Source organism: Buteo buteo, chromosome 13 (assembly GCF_964188355.1).
Source record: "Buteo buteo chromosome 13, bButBut1.hap1.1, whole genome shotgun sequence".
Lineage (NCBI taxonomy): Eukaryota > Metazoa > Chordata > Aves > Accipitriformes > Accipitridae > Buteo > Buteo buteo.
This window is the reverse complement of record NC_134183.1, coordinates 22,130,778-22,149,713: the sequence shown is the minus strand read 5'-3', so window position 1 is coordinate 22,149,713 and position 18,936 is coordinate 22,130,778. Positions and strand designations below refer to the sequence as shown.

General features: G+C 45.9%; 1 protein-coding gene across 2 annotated transcripts in view; it reads right to left on the bottom strand.

The window, feature by feature from the left end:
- Positions 1-15,125, bottom strand: part of FAM174B (family with sequence similarity 174 member B) — a 31,440-nt gene extending 16,315 nt beyond the window's left edge. For both annotated transcript variants that reach the window (XM_075045055.1, XM_075045056.1), the window contains exons 1-2: positions 14,273-15,125; positions 5,666-5,797 (exon numbers count right to left, since the gene is read on the bottom strand). In XM_075045055.1, coding sequence (XP_074901156.1) covers positions 5,666-5,797; positions 14,273-14,550 — 410 coding nt within the window. In that variant the 5' untranslated portion in view covers positions 14,551-15,125. The remainder of the gene's footprint in view (positions 1-5,665; positions 5,798-14,272) is intronic.
- Between the last annotated feature and the right edge of the window lie 3,811 nt (positions 15,126-18,936).

The following is an 18,936-nucleotide window of genomic DNA, read 5'->3' as shown; positions in this document are numbered from 1 at the left end:
CAGAATCCAGCCTTTACATGTGGTGCATCTTTCCTCTAAAACATCCTGCAAGCTCTCAAAAGCCCTTTAGTCCCATGATGGTTGAATAAATGTTCCTGTCCTCTTCCCTCTGACTGTCACCACTCCTTACACATAAATCTTTCTGCTTTCAAGAGCACTTTGGAAGATGCATTCCTAAAATGCTTCTGTGTTTTGCTGGTGCTGCTGCTGTTAGAGAGAAAAATGACAATCCATGTGGAAAACAAACTGAGGAATTTCACTTAGCTGACAGGAAGGATGGAGGCTTCAATCTGCCCCAAGAAAAACTTTCTTTCAGTACTTATTTAGGAGCCTGACATGAGGACTGGGACAATTCCAGCTCTGACATTTAAATTCCAAGTTATTCCCTGACTCCGGGCTCTCACGTGGCACGTATCACCCTGGACTCAAAATGCTCTGCGGGGATGGTTGTGAAATTTCACCCAGCTGGGCTCAGCAAGTGTAGCAAGAGCAGAACGCACTGCCTCCAACAGCTGCAAGTCAGCAGGGAGAGGAGACACTGCTGATATCCCAGATTACTGAAGTGCTTTCAAAGCCTTTCATGTGCAAGGCGCCACAGAATTTATTCAGTACTTGTTTTCAGTTTTCTATTAAAGCTGACAAGAAATCCCCCAATGAGCTACGCTAGAGTTAATAAGCTTAATAGCTAACAATTTTATTTACCTTTTCAGAAACTGGTTCTTTTTGCAGCTGTTTTATCTCTTTTCTCTTATTACACAAAACAAGCAAAATGGTCTGTGATGGGGGATGGACACTAACACCAGTTTGTCAGGGACATTTGCCTGTAACCTACTTTATTTCACTCCTCTCTTCTTGAATATCGCACAGTGCCAACTGCCTGATGAATCAATGGCTTAGGTCCATCAAGTAGAAGATCATGAAACCTGTGAAACTTTCCCTTGCCTTCTTGAAAGAAAGTGCTAAAGGAGCACAGGGGGGAGGGATATCTTAAAATCAAGATCTGTTGGTGGGATGAGAAAGAGCACACTTGGAGAATGGGATTTAGCTTTCCACTAACTCATTTTCCAAGGTGTGCAGCAAGTGTAATCCCATCATAAAACATGAAAAATACCTGACATCTGGGAAATGATGACCAATACAGTTCATATGGTCCAAAAATCAATTGGACAGGGATACTTTTCGGCCTTCAGCAGCACAGATTGAACTGGCAATCAAAAAACAAACACCCTTTCCATGTTCACTTGCTTTCTTTGTGTAGTTCTGTAATAATTTCAGAACAATTCCTCAACTTCTTATCCAAATGCCTCTTTCAATACCAGAGCAAATACATACAGAAAACCATCCTCCATATTAAAAACAGTTTCTGTGAAGCTTTTCAAGGAGGTGTTAATGTCTAAATGATTTGGCATCTTTGTTCTTTGACAATCTTTTACACTTTCAGCCTCGTGTCACACAGAAATTGTGCTTGCAGGATTAGAGAGACCATCGACAGAACTGCTTCCCTGCTACAGAAATGAGATCGCAAAGAAGGTGTCTATGTAATCTGGTGCATGCATGCTTCTGCGTTTGCCAGAGGCAGGCAGTGGGTGGCTTTTGCATCCACAGAAAGGACTGTGTTTGGTTAAGATTTTGAAGTGGTCTCATTAGTCTGCTTTACAGGAGGAAGGTGCTTATTCCTCATTGCTGCACTGTCCAGGGGAAGTGAGGAGTGGGATCTACCAGGAGCCCAAAATCTTAAAGCCTCCTGAAAAAAAAAAATTTTTTTTAAAAAAGTAACAACCTTCATCCAACAGCACAGTTTACACTGTCTGCTGTTCTTTGATGCCTCATGTAAGACTGGAAATCCACACAAGGACAAAGCATTAAAGGAAAGAAAATTAAATGCATGAAAACAATTGGAGAGGTATATGTTGCTTCTCCCCTGTTGCTGCTAGACAGCAACTACCTTTTAATTAGAGTGCTGTTTGCATTACATGGGGGAGACAGCACAGAATCTCAATTACTCCCCCAAACATAGATGCGAGTGCCAGTACAGGTCTTTCAACGATGGGAGGGGACCTCAAGCAAACCAGCCCAGAGCATACCCACATCATCCTCAGCAAAGACTTATGCTGCAAACCCAAAACAAGACTCTATTTATGACCTGCATATCCATCAAGTAGGTTAATATTGCAGTAACATATTTAGTATTATGCACAGGAGGTACCTAATGTCATGGCACTCCAGGCCAGCTCTTCAGATTTTTCCCTACTGCCATGCTGGTGGTAACCTTGGAGATCTGAAAGCATAGGATTGTCTTACAGTACATATAAGTAACACTTAAAATAATAATGCTTACAGTCCATCACAGCCAACATGTCCCTACTGCATTGCTCTTTGGAAAACTGGCTCTTTCCACTCCATTCCCGTGTTTTCTCAGAAGCTTGTATTTTAAATATACTTTTGGTGCCTTTCTGGTGGAAAGCATTGAGCAAACACCATTGCAAATCATCACTTTATGGAGAATGGACCGTTTTTTGCATAGTTTCACAGCCTTTAAATCAAAAATGAACAGGACAAAAGATTCCAGCTAATTTCACATGATATTCAGGAGCCAGGGAGACTTTGAAAATTCTAGGTTTAAATAGCTACAGAAAGCTTGTTTCTGATGAAGATATGGCAGCACGTATGTTACAACACTGAACAAAGGGTACTCCAGTCCTAGGCATACCTTTCAGCACCAGCGTGTCACAAAGAAATAAAGAATTAAGGAAATCAGAATAATGACTCTTGTCAGCCATGGCACTGCACCAGTGGATCGTGCTGCAGCATGGGGCTGCACAAGGTTTAGCCTCTCTGAAAGCAATCCCAGTACAGTCACCAAAGCAGCACCTGGTCAAAATCCCCTCGCCAAGACTTGGTAGCACAAACGGGCCAGAAGTCTGTCATGCCATAAGCCAAGTAAGCGCCGCTGCTAGGAGGCTGCTTGAATAAACCTGAACAGCTGCCACAACTGGTATTGACTGCTGGCAAGGATGCACCTTCATTTGAATTAAAAAATAAATAGATAAAAGAGAGCATGTGGAATATTCTAGCCCATGGGAACTTATCAGGAGACACCTGTCACTCCTCTGTCCCCATCACAACTGCTTCCAGGTTGCTGCAACTCAAGACACATTGCTTTAGTTGGCTAACAAGCTGAAACAGCAGTATGACCCCATTCCTTATGCATCAGCCCTAGTGACACCTCTGCAAGTTCACCTAATGCATCTGAACAAGTTTGGGGTTTCTTTTCTTGGGGTTTTGGGGGGGGGTTTGAGATAATGGAGAGAGGAAGTAGTTTTCCTGACTTACCAATTAATGAAGGCTCTTTTAAAACTGTAGGCACTTGCTGAATATCCAAAACAAACCTACCACTCCAGTTGTGTAGCTACCTGCACATATTTATAACTCCATTTATTAACCACAGAGAGGGATAAGTTACCTCCCCTTACCCTGTCTTCCTGTAATCTGCACCCAGCTGCAAAAAACAAAGGAAGCCTTAGGTGGCACAAGGCAACTATCTCCTGAATGTCTTTTGGGGGGGGGGGGGGGGGCAGGGGAGGGCTGGGGAAGGAACCTCAACAGAAGACCTGGTAGAAGTTAGTTTACTGACTTACTGCAGGCATGTCCAAGATGCCCTTTCTGCAGCTCTAGCCCTCTCTTCCCATCTGAACACAAGCACCTATGAAGGACCCCCTGACTGGTTTAATGGGGATGTCTACGGTCAAACTCAGCAATTCAAATTTGCAAAGAAGTGTCTTTATTGGTGACAGAAGATAGAAACTGTTTGGGGATGTAGTCTCTGAGCTGCACAAAGGAACCAGAGCGCTTGATACCTTTTACAGCAGATATATCCTCAAAGAAGGTTTCCGCAAATCAGTACAACTAAGGGGTTGTCTGTAAGATGATCTTCCCCTCTAAACTGAGGTAGCTCTGTTTGAGCTAAACAAACATATGTCTGAAACAGCAAGGACTTCAGAAAATGTGGAATTTAATAGCTGTTGCACTGTGGGAGAAAGGAAGAATTCCCACAGCTGAAGGAAGACTTGTTGGCTAAGAACCAAAAAACCCTACAGTCTCTGAACAGAGCATCACACAAGGTGAAGAGCCATTTCTACTGTGGAGGAACCCACAAAGACCAAATAACTTTTGTGAAAGCATCAGCACAGTGTGTGCTCCTGAGAATCAACGTCAGATAACACAACCACAGCTCTCATGAGTCGGATGGTTTCCAGCAAGCCCTCTTCTTTGTTCAGCTACTATTTTACTATTAGACATACTATCCTGAAGCACTGCCATGACTGAGAACCTTCTGGTCTCAGTCTTTGGAAAACCCCTCTGATCTCACTATCAAAAGTTCACAGAAAAAGTACCCAGTTAAGAGGAAGAGGAGCAGGAGACATACATAGACAACAGTAGGCCATGGCAAGACAGATCTCTGCACTCTGAGTTTAACAAAGCTCAGTCCCAAAGTAAAAACTGCACAAGCTGAAATTATTAGAGCAAACACAGGGCAGCTACAGAAAATGGCAACAGTCAGGCAAGGACTGATAGGAGTCTTCTAATTCAAGAACTAATTATTTACACATAAAGGCATGACTCACACCCTTCATTGTTTCATCGCTTCCAACTATTGCCTGACTTTTATAGAGAAACAACACACTTATTTTGAAAATGACCAGCAGAGCGTGCGGTGGTATGTGTTTTAGATGCTGGCACACGTGCTTAGAGCAAATGCATTGTTCCCCCTTTCCAAAGGTAGGAGATGTGCAACAGGAGTAAAGCGTGGAAAATCTCCAGTTAAGAGTTGTCAAGGTCTGTGTTTTTATAATTAGGAGTGCTTATTTCAGCCAAAGTGAGACAGATTTTAGAGTAGGCCTTATTTGGATGAGAATGCAACTTGAATGCTGTGGATGGTTTGATGCAAATAAAAATAAGAGATGCAGATACCCTGATACCATAAATCAACGTGCAGCATCTTTATGTGCTGAGTGGTTGCTATAAATCTCAGGCCCAGAATAGGCACCAAGAGTATTGGGTTGTCACACCACTTCTATCTCAAAAAGACAAACACATTTAAAGAAAGTTTGTTGCTAAGGGATAACTGCTAACACCACCAGCGAGGGACCACAGTCTTCTCTTTGTCACAGAACAACATGAGAGCACTCTGGTACAAACCCAGAGGTTGGTGGAGATTTGCCATAATTTCCCTCCCAGGCTCACAGCAATGGCAGCGCCTGGGAAAGCAGCCCTTGATCCACAGCGCTCCATCCAGTGTGTGTGTCGACACTGAGAGCACACAGAAACGACTGCCAACAGCTGCCCGAGAGGGGAATTTCAGTCTGTTAAACCTTGTTAGCTCTCTGGGGCACGTGTATCCCATTGTGCTGCTCTGCACAGGAAAGAGGAGGGCAGACAGCCTAGGAGTAGTGACATGGTTATTACAAGAGCAGGCGAGTACAGAGCAATGTTTGCTGAGAACAGGCAGAGGGGCTGTAAAGGAAAGTGATAATGCCTGGGCAAAGTGAAAGGGAGACTGCAACTGCCATATCTCTGCCAAGCTGGCCCAGCAGAGAAAAAAAGAGCTGTCTTCACTAATAAGAGCTCAGTGAGCAAGTCTAACTGGATGGGCTCGCAGCAGTACCTGTATTTCACATCAAACACTGTTGAGTCTTCATCCTCATCATCTTCTTCATTCAGAGGAGCCATTTCTACCCGCTCGGCTGGAGTGGTGATTATGTCGTACTTCCTGGTCTTCTTAATCCTCTTGCCAGACCTGAAACACAGAAGTGGGAAGGGAAGGATTGTCTTTATACAGTATTCCTTGGAGCAGCTGAAGCTGTTGCCACCAACACTGAATCACCGCCCTGTTTGATTCAGACCTCCCCAGACACGAAGGCTGTGGAGCCAGCCTGCATCCCCTCCTGCCGCCTTCCCAAGGCCACCGTTTGTGCCCATCAGCGTAGAGCACAATTTCTTGTCAACTGCAATCCAGATCAACATCAGTCTTTCAGCCTCTGACAAACCAGAGATCCTCTGCCATCCAGGGCAGACATACAAGCACAGCAGCCCACTGCATGCTCCTGCTGCCACGCTCAATAAGTGAGACGCAGGCTTAATCAGTTGAAGCAGCCAATGCTTTAGTGAACATGTTTAGATTAGAAAGCCCAGGTTAAGCCTCAGTGAGACAGGGGAATGTTCTAGGCAGGATTATAAGGAGCAAAGGGGTGGTAATGTTTGGGTACAAACAGCCTGCTGTCTTTTCTTGCCATCAGGCCAAGTTCAGGACTCACAGAGCAACAACCCTGAGCCTTGTCTGAGAAGTTTCATGCTCTACACTGTGTAAGTGCTATGAAAAATTATCAACTGTCATTCAAAGCTAACTGTACCTACCACCTCTCCTCCTAGAGATGCCAGCCTTATTTTCCTTTTGAAATGGAGATGCTCAAGCACATGCATGTCCCACAGTTTTGAGAGATCTATTTGCTAACACTTACTTTCAATTAACAAACACTTGGTATGTGGCTTTTCAACTAATTCTCTGCCTCTGGCCTGAATTGTGCAGATTCTTTTTATTTCACCTACTCCTTTCATGCATATTAGGAGGGTCACACTGCTCATGCATGAATCCAATTTTGTTATTATACATTAAAGAAGGTGCTGATGTATATAGCTAGCCTTCAGGGAGAAAAATGGATGGTTTTGGTTAACAAACTGCAGAATTTTCCCCTTCACCTTTTACAAAACAAAACTGGCAACTGCCAAGCACGAGAAGGGAGCTGGTGCAGGCACAAGCACGCAGCCCCTAGTTTTTGGTAATCACAACTACCGCTCCAAGCAGGCAGCACGTCATGAGTATACTTTCACTGTCAAGGAGTCTTGCCCTGGCACGTCACACAAGGTGTGCCGGATTCAACAGTGCCATTTTTGCATCAAGAACAGATGCCTTTTAAAGAGTTACACAGTAGCAAGAACCAAGGTGTGAACATCACAGCGAGAGTGCGACTCAAGCCCTGCGTTTGCATCTCTACCACAACGGTCCCTTCCAGGCTTGAAGTAAAGGAAATTTAAAATCAGTGAACAGCTCCGACGTGGAAGTCTCAGTGCCTCTGCCTAGCATTGCTTTTGGGCAGTAGTCCAAGGCTGAACAAACAGGTCCCAGCCCTCGGGATGGGGCAGTTTGCATTTCCTCCCTGTTCTGAAGGCTAAGGTTGCATCAGAAGTGAGAAGAAAGTATTCTCCTGTTGTCTAATCTTTATAGCAATCTGTGCTGCTGTGTCACGTAGAGCACGGGGTGGTTTGTTCTATTACTGCTGCTGTTGAAACAAGCAATATTATATCTGATACAGTAGGACTCTTAACCCAAACACTTGAAAATCCTTTTGAAAACACTTCTCTATCTTATTCTGCTTCTCAGCCAAGACCTAGAAGCAAAGTGATGCAGGGAGGTCTCATCTTACAAGTAATGCACTGCTTTTACAAGAAACATTTACTCACACTGTGAAGCCTAAACATAGACCAAAACTAACCTGTGTCTACCTGTCAGAACAAACCAAGAACAGCCTTACCACTTCACCTTACACGTACAGTCTGCAGGGGGTTTCCATAGGTTCACCCATTTAAAACCCTACCTGTATATCAGGCCCACTTTATTTAGAGACATTCTCCCTCATTCCCTCCATTAGAAAACATAACTTACTCTATGGAACTCATCTTAGAACAGCTAACATTGAGTGTTTGAAGGAATTACTGCAGAATAGGTATTTTTAGAAATGGAAAACTAGAACCATTTAGCCTCCAGCCATTAATTAGTCTATTTGGGCTACACTTTAAAGAGGACCTGGAGCAGAACTCGCTGCACAGTATCTATTAATCCTCCACAACCCTCACTTAACCACAGTGCTTATTTAGAAAAGGGAGAAAGTTCATTTTGCTGCTGGTTTTTGGCTAAGCCGCTACAATCAGTTGTTTGCCATTGGCAAGGTAAAAGGGTCTTTCCTTGCCTCTTCTTCCTCAATTAATTCTACACCAGATTACCTAGCTAATTTGTCATTAATCTGTATTTTTCAGTGGTCCGTTTTCTCACACTTGCTCATTTGAATGACTCCCCTAGGCTTCATAAATACTAGAAGAATTACCCGAGCTAACTTTAAAGGAAAGCTTTGGGAATGTCCCTACATGCACGCAAAATAAGCCTGTCCATCAGGAAACCGTTGCACATTAAAACTCCCAAATCTCAGTAGGATCCCTGTAATCATCAGTGATGACAATGCAAAAGGAAAAGCACTTTATCCAGCGGGTGGGACCAGGCAGCATCTTTTGTTTGCAGACAGACAGCAGAGTCAGCAGAGTAGCACAGGGCAGGAACTACAGAATACAAATGCTTCATGAACTTTGGAGACCTCCTGGATATGATCAAGACACATTAGCCCTCATGGGCAAAGAGAGGATCTCCTTTCTAGCCACATTCATTTTGTGTTGTTTTTTTTAAAGCAAACAAGAAGTGTGCTGGAAGCTGTGGTCAGAGTATGCCCCTTGCATAATGACAAGCTGAAACGCTCCCCAAGTGATTTAGCCAGGGTAGAAGCGGTACTGGGTATTTCAGCACAGAAAACTGTCTTTCACTTAAAAAAATCATATTGCTTCTGCTGTCTGACTTTAGCCACACACACCCCCCCGTAATTAGAAGGGGATGCTACAGGTCTTGCACTGAATTATCATGAGGAGGGAGAAAAAAAAAGTTAACTGCAGCCAGGGATATTAACCTTTCACTTTAGACCCCACCAAAACCAGCTCGCTAGTGTTAACAGAAGGCAGGTGTAGCAAGCACAGCACTTAATTGAGAGAAGATGAAGTGGTGTTTGCACACTGGCACTGCCCCTAGGCTCGAAAGCCTGCGGCACCGTGCACCACACCAGGGTCTTGTCCATCAGAATCAGATGTACTCCCTCCACCGTGCCATGCAGTGCAAGGAGGGACAACATACAGAGATGGGCTGGAGCAAAATGCTGACTTTGTATCTCTGTATTTTGACCAGAGGCTATTTTGATCAAGCACCAGTCATATGCAGCACTTCATCCTCCTTTCTGAGGCATCATGTGGTGGAGTAACTGCTCAAGTCAACTCACTAGTTCATTATATTATTTACGCCTCTAATCTATTTTAGTCAACAATCCTGATATTCAAGGATAATGCTTTTCTTGACCCAGAGAGAGAGGTCTCTGCATTTCTTATCTAGCATTAACACTTCCTGCCAAGAGATACAGAGGGAGGGGACCATCCCTGAAAAAAAAGGAAAAACAAAAAAAATCCCTATCCCTTCTTAGCAGAGTACTTATTGGAAGTCTGATTAAGCCAGCTACAACCTACCTCCTAGAACCGCAGCAATGTTATATCAGGAATGGAACTGGGACCAGTTTATTTGCTGTTAATGGTCTCGCTTAGCAATTGAAAAAAAAAAATTAAGGAAATATAAACCTGGGGAATCTCCAGGCTTACTACCAGCTGATGAATTAGGTCAGTGATATTTCATTACTGTCGATCTGTCTGGCTACCTCTGCTCTCTGGATGGTGCTGTATACAATGAGGTTAAACCATGAAGCTAAGTCCTCACATGTTTTCTGGATATACATTTTGCTGTAGCAAACTGAAGGTGCTGTGTTTTCTAACAATCCAGTCTTTAAGATGGAATATATGTGGCCACAAAGAGCAGAAGAGTCCCCTTGCTTAACTCCGCTGCTAATAGGATGGATGCATCAGAGACTGCTACTGGGAGTAACTTCAGGAACACCTAAATGGGATATTGTTGTGGTTCAATGAAGCAGTGATGTCTGTAAGTAATTAAAATACAGCCACTCACATCTGGTGGTCAGTACCAGTGCCAGCATGTACTTCCAAACATTATAGCACAGTCAGACCAATATCATCTGAGATGTGCTCAAGTAGTATCCTTGTTTTATAGGAGACAGGTATCGAAACTTTTATGATCTACCCAAACTCTTCAAGGCAGTGAATCCTACAATAAGAAACAGCATTCATCCTCTGTTGTGACTGTTCACATCACAGCTGTAAAGAGCCCAAGACAGTATGAGACAGCGATCCCCTCTCCCTTCCTTCAGTCAATTTGCTGTCACGCTCACATCGAGACACTCCAGTCTTCCCAAAGACAGGACCTCTGAGACCCGGGACAAGTGCCCCATTTGTCATTCTCTGTAGCCCTAACTAAATTACATGCAGCTTAATGAAGCTTTCAACATAGGTCACAAATACGTGTTTTGGGGTTGGTTGTTTTGTTGGGTGTTTTTCCTTCTCCATTTAAGGTCATTTTAATGGTGAGTTTTTCTTTCCTGTTCCTGGCAGAGGTCTTGTCTTTGCTGGATTACTCTAACTGGTTATAATACAATTAATTTTAAATCAGTCAAACTCTCTGGGGTTAAGCCTTGGATGGCCTGGAGCAATTGCCCAGCTCATACAACAAAGGGTCTTGTATCCTATGATCATATGCTTGAACCTCTCTCCTCCACCTCAGTAATTTATACTAGTTTTGCAATTACTGGAAAACTAAGCTTAAAGTGGTATTTGAGGCAGAAATCAAAATTGGACAACAAGCAATGTAACAAAGCAACGAGTTACAAAATAAGCAGGTAGCTTCTCTCTAAAAATCTAGATAAATAGCAGCCTTTTCCAGCCTGGGTTCTCTTCATTCAAAGGCAGGTCAAGGCATGTAGCAAACACTTACAGCACACAGTTTTCTGCAGCTAAAGCTTTGGGTTGCTTTCAGCTGGCCCATTTGAGCAGCAGTAACTTACTCAGTTTCCCTAGAAGGCATACGGTCTACCAGCACAGATAGCCGCATCTGAAAAATTACATTTCCTGGGAGCTGATCCCACAAATTGTATTGCCATGAAATGAACTGATCTGCACCAGGAAGGAGAAGTAGGGCAGAATATGGGGGTAAAAAGGCAAATTTCAAAACACAGATCAGAGAGTGAATTTAGCCGCATGAACTGTTCATTTATTTCTTGATAATGCAAACTACCCAACTATTTGATTGAGAATAACATGAAATTTGGTCTGTTGTGGAAATAGTTTTGTTTTTGGAGCATGCAGTGCCCAGGGGTATAGGAAAGAAAGCAAGCCCAGAACTGAGCTTGCCAAAAAAAAAAAAAAAAAAAAAAAAACAAACCCCAAAAAACCCTATAGCAAATTAGGTCTTGCCACATTCAGACAAGTAGGAGAGTCTTGGCTGGCCTTCACAGTCCCTAGTAGCCACAGAGAGAAAGGAAATTCAGACCACTTTGGGTAATACCACATTCTGAATCACAGGACCATCAGATGAATTCAGAGCATAACACTCCCAAAAGCAATGAAGAAGAATCTCTGAGCGTTGGCTTAGAAAACAGAGCTGGAGAAATGTATCATTCCTGCTTGAACAAAAAAAGGAAAATAATATATACATAAAAATATATAAAAGTGAGATGTATAAAAAAATAAAATTCATTTAAAAATAAATCCAATGCCTGTGACAAGAATATCTGGCCCCTCACTAGTTCATTTCATCTCTACAACCCATATCTAGAAGGATAATTTACTTCCAGCAACCCAGAGCAATTTCACAGTGAAGGTTTAATCAAAGATTGGATTTCAGCAAAATCTCTTCAATAGGAATCCATGACACTTCAGAAAAAAAACTGCAATGTTTTTTTACTAAGTATGAACAAAGCTCTTATTCTGATGGGAGAAAAGCTTTACATTTATTGAGGGTAAATCCCTTATCTCTTCTGCAACAGAATCTCCTCCAATCTATGTTGTCAGCTACAAGTGTGACACTGTACAAACGTACCTGTTGGTATTCTTGTCTCATTTGCAACTAGGATAACTGTTTACAAACAAGTGCTCTGTCAGATAAAGAAATGTACTCAGAAGCCGAAAGCTTCATTTTCCATTTTCCTTGCAGGTTCTATTAAAGATACACAAGAGATCTCAGAGGGTGAGGGGTTTTTTAACATATCTTTAATGCTGCATTAACTGTGATCAGTTGCGTAACGATGACTTTGGCATGGGAGAATTAATCCATCATTCCCAAGGTGACTTTAACCTGGACCTGTTTTTGCTGATTATGGTATAGGGAAAGGTCTTTAAAGGCTATCAGTTTGCTTTCTTTGGCTAGAAATGTTCAGCCTTACGCCAGGTCTCCTTAACACAAGGTCTCGCTTTATACCCAGAAGAAACCGAGGCAGAGGAAATAAACTCTCCAAGATCAGGGAGCACTAGGAGTAGAAACTTAAGCTTTTCATTCTGCACTTAGTTATGGGCTTCCTAATTCCAGCTCATATACCTACTACCAATTGTGCTGTGCTTGTCCATCATACTGATTAACAAAAATTATCTTCAATATTTTACTGGGTTCTCATAAATCACCTTGCTTTAATGAGTAAATTTATTTGCACTGTCTTTTGCCAGCTGCTGGAACACATAAGAAGAATTTAGTTAAATGTCTATTTCTTTAGAAGGTATCAGTTCTTATCATTTTGGCCTTTAAGACCACATTTTATAATACTACCATTGTGAACACTGTCCTTCCTACACAGAATTAATTCAGAAGGGGGAGAAGCAGAGGATTTCAGCTGCAGCCATCATGTAAATCACAAAGGAGCTGCCTGAAGACAGAACAAGGAAGAATTTGCCAACTCCACTTGTTCGACTACTTCTGTCACCTGAGACATGGCGCTCACCTCCTCCCTGCCGCCCAGAGCCAGCTGCTCCACTCTCCCGGCTCTTTCCTGCTGCCCCTACCTAAAAGTCAGATGACTGATAACTACTGAAAGTCTGCAATCTTCCTGGCAAAGCTGGGCACAAACAGGCAACAGCTTTTTATTTGTAGACTGCACCAGTCAGGGACAGCCTCTATTGCACCATGGGGACTCTCACCACTACCCTGTGATAAATAATAATTAACACTAACAGTGCCAAATGGAGTTTTAGTATTTGCTTTTCTTCTGCTTCGGCAACAAGCCGAGAGGAAGACTGGCTTTCTAAAGGTACTGAGTTTAATTTGCTCATGTCCCTCACAGCAGGAGACATTACACAAGTTTCAAGGACTGCCTGGATAACTCAAGCATGCGCCAGCACCAACCCACTCCAGCATGAACTGGCCCACGCTGGTTATGCCACGCTAAATGGATGAGATACGAGCACCAAGCAGATGCAAACCTCTGCCCAGCTTCCTGCTGCTCACCAGCGCTTCTCCCAGCTCTGTGAGGAACCGGGAGCTTCTCTCCTTCTGTGCCAGGAGCAGGAGCTTGCCTCCATCAGCAGTCTAGCTGACTGAAACACTGGGGAGTTTGGTTACACATCACAGTTCCAGTCAAATCAGGGCTGTGATCTAAACCAACATCTACTTTAGGTTACGCTGGACCTCCTCAGGCCTATCTGCTTAAGCTTCATTAAAAAGGAAAAGAAAGATTTGTCTTTTTTACCCAGCATGAGTTACTACAGCGGTGGTATCTGCATTATCCCACGGGTGCAGAGGACGCAGGTGGCTGAGGCTGGACGGGACCTCTCGAGATCAAGCAGGGCGACCTGGAGCTGGCTGTCCAGGTGGGATTTGAGTATCGCCACGGACAGAGACCCCACAGCCTCCCCCGGCCACCAATGCCACCGAACCGCCACCCTCACAGCAAAAGAACCCCCCACGTATTTTTGTAGGTTCAGGTGGAGTTTCACACCCTTCGGTCCAGGCCCACTCCAGTCCCCAGCCACCGCCGCGGCCCCCGCGCGCAGAACTGAGGCCCACGTGCCCCACGCCTGGAAAAAGCCACTCGAGACCCAACTCCCGCCCTGTTTTTCCGCAGAAGCGGGGGAAGACGCACGTCTGCGCGGCCGGCGGCACCCCTACGACTCCCCAGGAGTTTCGCGAGGCATTTACACGTGCCGTGCTCCAAGTCAGGCTTTAGAGCTGCTATTAATAGGCGAGGAGCTCAGCACCGCCGGGGCTCCCCGCCTCCCGGGGCAGGCGCTGGGAGGTCGCGCCGCTACCGGGGCTGAACGCCTCCCGCCTGCCTCGGCCGGCGGGCAGGCCTCGGCCGCAGCCCGCCCGACCCCCCGGGTCTCCCCCCCGCGCTCCTCCGCCGCCGAGGGCGAGGGGAGCCCCGAGGCCGCGGGCGGCGGCCCTGGCCCGGCACCGGCACCTGCCGGGGCCGGGGCCGGGGCCGGGGGCGCGGCGCGGCCCGGCCGGGCCCTCCCTCCCTACCTGAAGACGCGGAGCAGGAGGCAGGCGATGAGGGCGGCCGTGAGGGCGCAGGCCCCGATGACGGCGGCCTTCAGCGCCGAGAGGTCGCGGAGCAGCGCGGGCACGGGGCTGAGCTGGGCCCCGCTGTGGTTGCCGGGCGCGCCGGCCGCCTCGGCGGGCGGGCGGCTGCCGTTCACCGCCGCCGGCTCCTGGCTGCCGCGGGCGCCGGGCGCGGCCGGCAGCAGCAGCGGCAGCAGCAGGCAGGCCGAGAGCAGCAGCAGCGGGGCGGCGGAGCGCATCCTGCCCGGCTCCGGCCGCCGCCGTGCCGAGCCCCGGAAGGCAGCGCCGGCCCGGCCCGGCCCGGCCCGGCCCGCCTCCCCGAGAGGCGCCGCCTCCCGCGGCCGGAGCCCCGCTGCCGGGGGCCGGGGAGAGGCGGGCGGGGGGCGGCCGGGACCGCGGCCTCCAGCGCCTCCTCCCCGCCCGCCCCGCGGCTCCTGCCGCCGCCCCCCGGGCGCCGCGGGGCCGCCTGCGCCGCGCCCGGGGCCAGCGCCGTCTCCTCGCCGATAGCGACCGCTTTTGATCAGCGTCTGCCCGGATGCAGAGCGATGGCGGGGCTCGGGCCGCGATCGCTGCCGGTCCAGCTCGGCCTGGCTGATAAACTCCGGAATTCCTGGGTCAGGTGTCCTTTTGGCTTTGCCTTCCCCGTGGTCACCGAGGCTCCGCTGCCGCCTTCATTTATTTACCGATAATCCACGTCTTTAAAGTCCTAAGAGCCGTGGAAATCAGAGCCACGGTCCTGCAGACCACCCCGGGCGTGCTGAGCCTGTGAACAGTGCCATCCGCTAAACCCGGCGGGGACAATAAGTAGGGGAGCGGGGGAGCCTGCGCTGCGATACTCCTGACACACGACTCACTCACTTTTGCTCCCCGTCTTCGGCATTAGCGTGAGCTTCACCGCTGCGAAATAGTTGTGTCTGGGGAGAGGGGCGCGTTGCCACTGAACTGAAGTGGAACAGAGAGGAGGGGAAAGAAGAAAGAGCCCGCTGCCTTCCTATTAATCTCTATACTTTGGGGTCGGCGCGGCAGGGTATAATGTATAGAAACGTGCGACTCAACCGTGAAGAAGATGAGAGTTGTATTCCTGCTGGCAGTGTCCCATGGGAAAGGTGGCAGAGAAATAATGCGTGGTTCATCGACTTTCCCAGCCAATTGGGATGCTGTCTTAAATGCCACCCACTCGGTTATAAAAGCATCCTGTGTTTTTTGCAGGAATTTCTTTGGGATGAGGAAATTTTGACGTGGACGATGTGCAGAAGGCCCCCTAGGCTGTTCGAATTGGTCATTGTTCTGGCTTTATTTCATTGCTTACTTTTGTGTAGTTTCCCAGTTTCCAACATGGGGCCCCAGTTTATTTCTGTTCAGGAAAAAAAAAAAAAAATCCAGCTGGGGAGGAGGTCAAATTGGTGATGCAGACTCTTTCCCAAACATTGGTGTGACCGCTGCTCACATGATTTATTATTTGTAAACACTGACCCTGATGTTGGCCCTGCCTGTTCTGAGATGTTTGCCAGCTGCTGCTCAGCCTCTATCAGATTTCACTTGGTTGTACACTGCCATTCCTCTTGCAGTGCAGTGCTTCTCCATAGGATGAAGGAAGAGGTGTCAGGGGCTTCGAAAGCGAGAACCACCTCCCACTGGTCACAGAGCTTAGGGTCCAAATCCACACCTACCATTCGCCTTTACTTGTCTATGTGAAATCAGAGCTCCGCAGTGCCATGTATTGCCATGTACCTGCTCAAAGACACTCTTCACCCTCAAAAACTAATAGTCACAATCGCTGTGTGGGAATCCTGGGTGTGAATCCACTCAGGATTCTGCTTAAGTGCTCAGCCGTTAGACAGGAGTGATGGGTAAACTCTAGATGGTGTCCCACACTGATCCTTGTGTCTGTTCCTCTGGTGTTCCTTGGGCAAGGAGAAATGAACAGCAAAGACTCTTATGAAGCTTGCTCAAAGCTGAGTACTGCTGGCTTTGCTGTGAAGTGATGCAGGATAGGTGGGCAGCACAAAATCCTTCTGAAAAAAGACGTGAAAAATGGACATTGCTGGACCTACAGTTTTCCTGCGGTCATCTTTAATCTTACCTTGGCATGGCTGCTGTGGTGCTGGACTGGCAAAAGGGCACTGTAGGCTTTGTAAGCCAAGTCATTTTGTTTCACGTTCTTTTTTTAATAGAGCCGGACTTATTCCTGAAATAAATATTCTGAAAATTTGCAACAGGATTTGCTGTATTGTATGAGCATATCAGTGTAATTTCCTCTGAAATGCACAGCCTGAAACATCTGTTGCTTGACTTGCATAAACCGGGCAGTAGTAAATGCTGGATCTGGCACTTTTATTTGATTTTATTGCTGCTTTGTTTTTTTCTTTTTTTTTTATGTTGCTATGGCAGATATTTCAATCTACTAAGATTTAGGCTGAAAGCCAGTACAGGGAATTATTATTTATTGTCACTACAGAGTTCCTCTATTTGACAAGGTGCAATTGTACCAGTATGTATGGTGTCAAACATATTCCAAACAGTCTAGAAATGGTAAAACTCAAGATTCTTCCAGCTTGTTTCTGATCCACCTAAGAAGTAGACTTATGCTCTTGGGATTTTTGGTGCTCGGGTGAGAAACTGCACAGCAGGAGGAAGAAAAGGAAGGTGTTATCCATGTGCAAAGTGCAATTAATTCTCTTTGTACCCTTGCTCTGTCCCGTGCTTTCCAAGGATCTCACTTATGCCCTCTTCTGCCAGGGTCTGAACATAACTGGATTTAACCAGCCTCTCTGTGACAGTGGTTAACGATTTGGATGCTTTTTGTTGCATTCCTTGCATTTGGTTAGGTTCTGATCAGCAATGTCTAGACACCTGTGGGGGTAGATGCGTGACTCTGGAAATTGAACCTGCAGAGTCAGGGGGTCCCATCATTCGTACCTCTATGTACCTCTTGCATGAGCCCCGTGTGTCTTTTCCACTGCAATATGTCAGAGAAATGCAGACATGACCAAATGCAGAGCATTTCAGGAGGCTGGTGCTGAGATTGTACCTCAGCAGTGCTGGGAGCCACATCTGAAGCTCTCTGAAAGAAAGAGAAGTCTTCCTCTTGGCTTAGGTGACCCTTCCATCAAATTCTGCATTGCTTTGAGGATTTGAGCATGTGCCTGGAGGTGTCTGTGACCTTCTGCAAGGAGATGGAGCAGAACTGCTGGCTGGCAATCTGCAGCGTTAGTCCTACGGTTCACCAAGTGAACCGTAGAGAATGTCCCCTTCACATGGACAACATGGGATGGGTGGGTGGATCTGTAGCGTCTAGCAATTCTGCTGCTCCTTTTGGCAAAGGATTGCCTCCTTCTGTGGCTGCCCTTAAATGTTGCACTTGGAGCCTGGAGGACCTAGATTTATTCCATGGTGTCTCCATTTTGCAGTGCAATGGGACATTATATTCCACCACATTGTGCAGGGTGCTGAGGAACTGCTCAATTACAGTTTAATTTGGTTTTGTTCTTTAATTAGGCCAGACTGGGCTTTGTTCCATCTGTTCAACAGAAATCTCAAGTGACTGATTCTTAAGAAAATAGTATCTAAGCTCTAGTCCATTTTTTTCTGAGCTATACAGGGTATTTAGTGTAGTCTCTTCCCCTTCATATGTTAAAAAAGGCTGAACCAGTGGAAAATGGCTGAACTTGCTTGAGGACGAGGCATAAAGCCCCAGGAGTTATATCTTCTGAGGACTTCCCAGCATCTCAGCTAACTTTAGACAACATAAACTGATCCAGCTGTCCTTGCTGTCTCAACTTCCTTTGGAGCCAGAAGAGGGAAATTTTACCCCAGAAGTGAAAATACTAAACCAGCCTTAAGAAATGCTATACTGGAAAGGAATTCCAAAACTGTAACTAAGGGGAAAAAGGGCCCTCATCTCGACAACGGTCATGGAGTAGGATCTTCCAGGTTTTCAACCCTGCAGTAACCTGCAGCCATTCAAAGACTCAGCTTTCAGAACAACATTATACTTGCTCTTCGTGTTAATATTCAAAAAAGTAAATAGGCTGTTGGAGCAGAGGAAGCATGGAAGCTTCTTTACAGTCCCACCCCTAAAAATGGCATTAAAGTGGAAAGCATGGCATCCAAAATCTCTGACAAATGGCAGTATCCAAAGGAAACATTTGCAGATTGTTGCTATATAAATAATCTGCAAATATTGCTCCTGAATTTTAAATTAACTTTGCAATCCTAGCTCCATATTCTCAAGATACTGAGGAGTTTTTTGACTAAATGTATTTGAGGTGAAGAGTCATTAACATGACCGTTTTGGAGAACATAATTTGTTTCATGTGGTTTCAGGGGTTTTTTTTGTTTTGGGGTGGGTGGGGTTTTTTTTTCCTCATAGATGCTTTAATGATATTTCGCATGTCATTTGCCTAATTTGGGAATCATTCCTAGTTCCTCGTCTGGAATGTGGGATTTTGCAACTCTGTTCTTCAATGACATCATGTGGTTTGTTCTGAACAGAGCAGTAACAAATAAGAGCAAGCGGAGTTTACCAGTCCTTCTGCAATAAACATTTTATCTGAATAGTCATCTTTTGGGGATCTCAACTAATTTGTGGGGTTTAGATTTTACCTCATAAGTCACATTTTCCA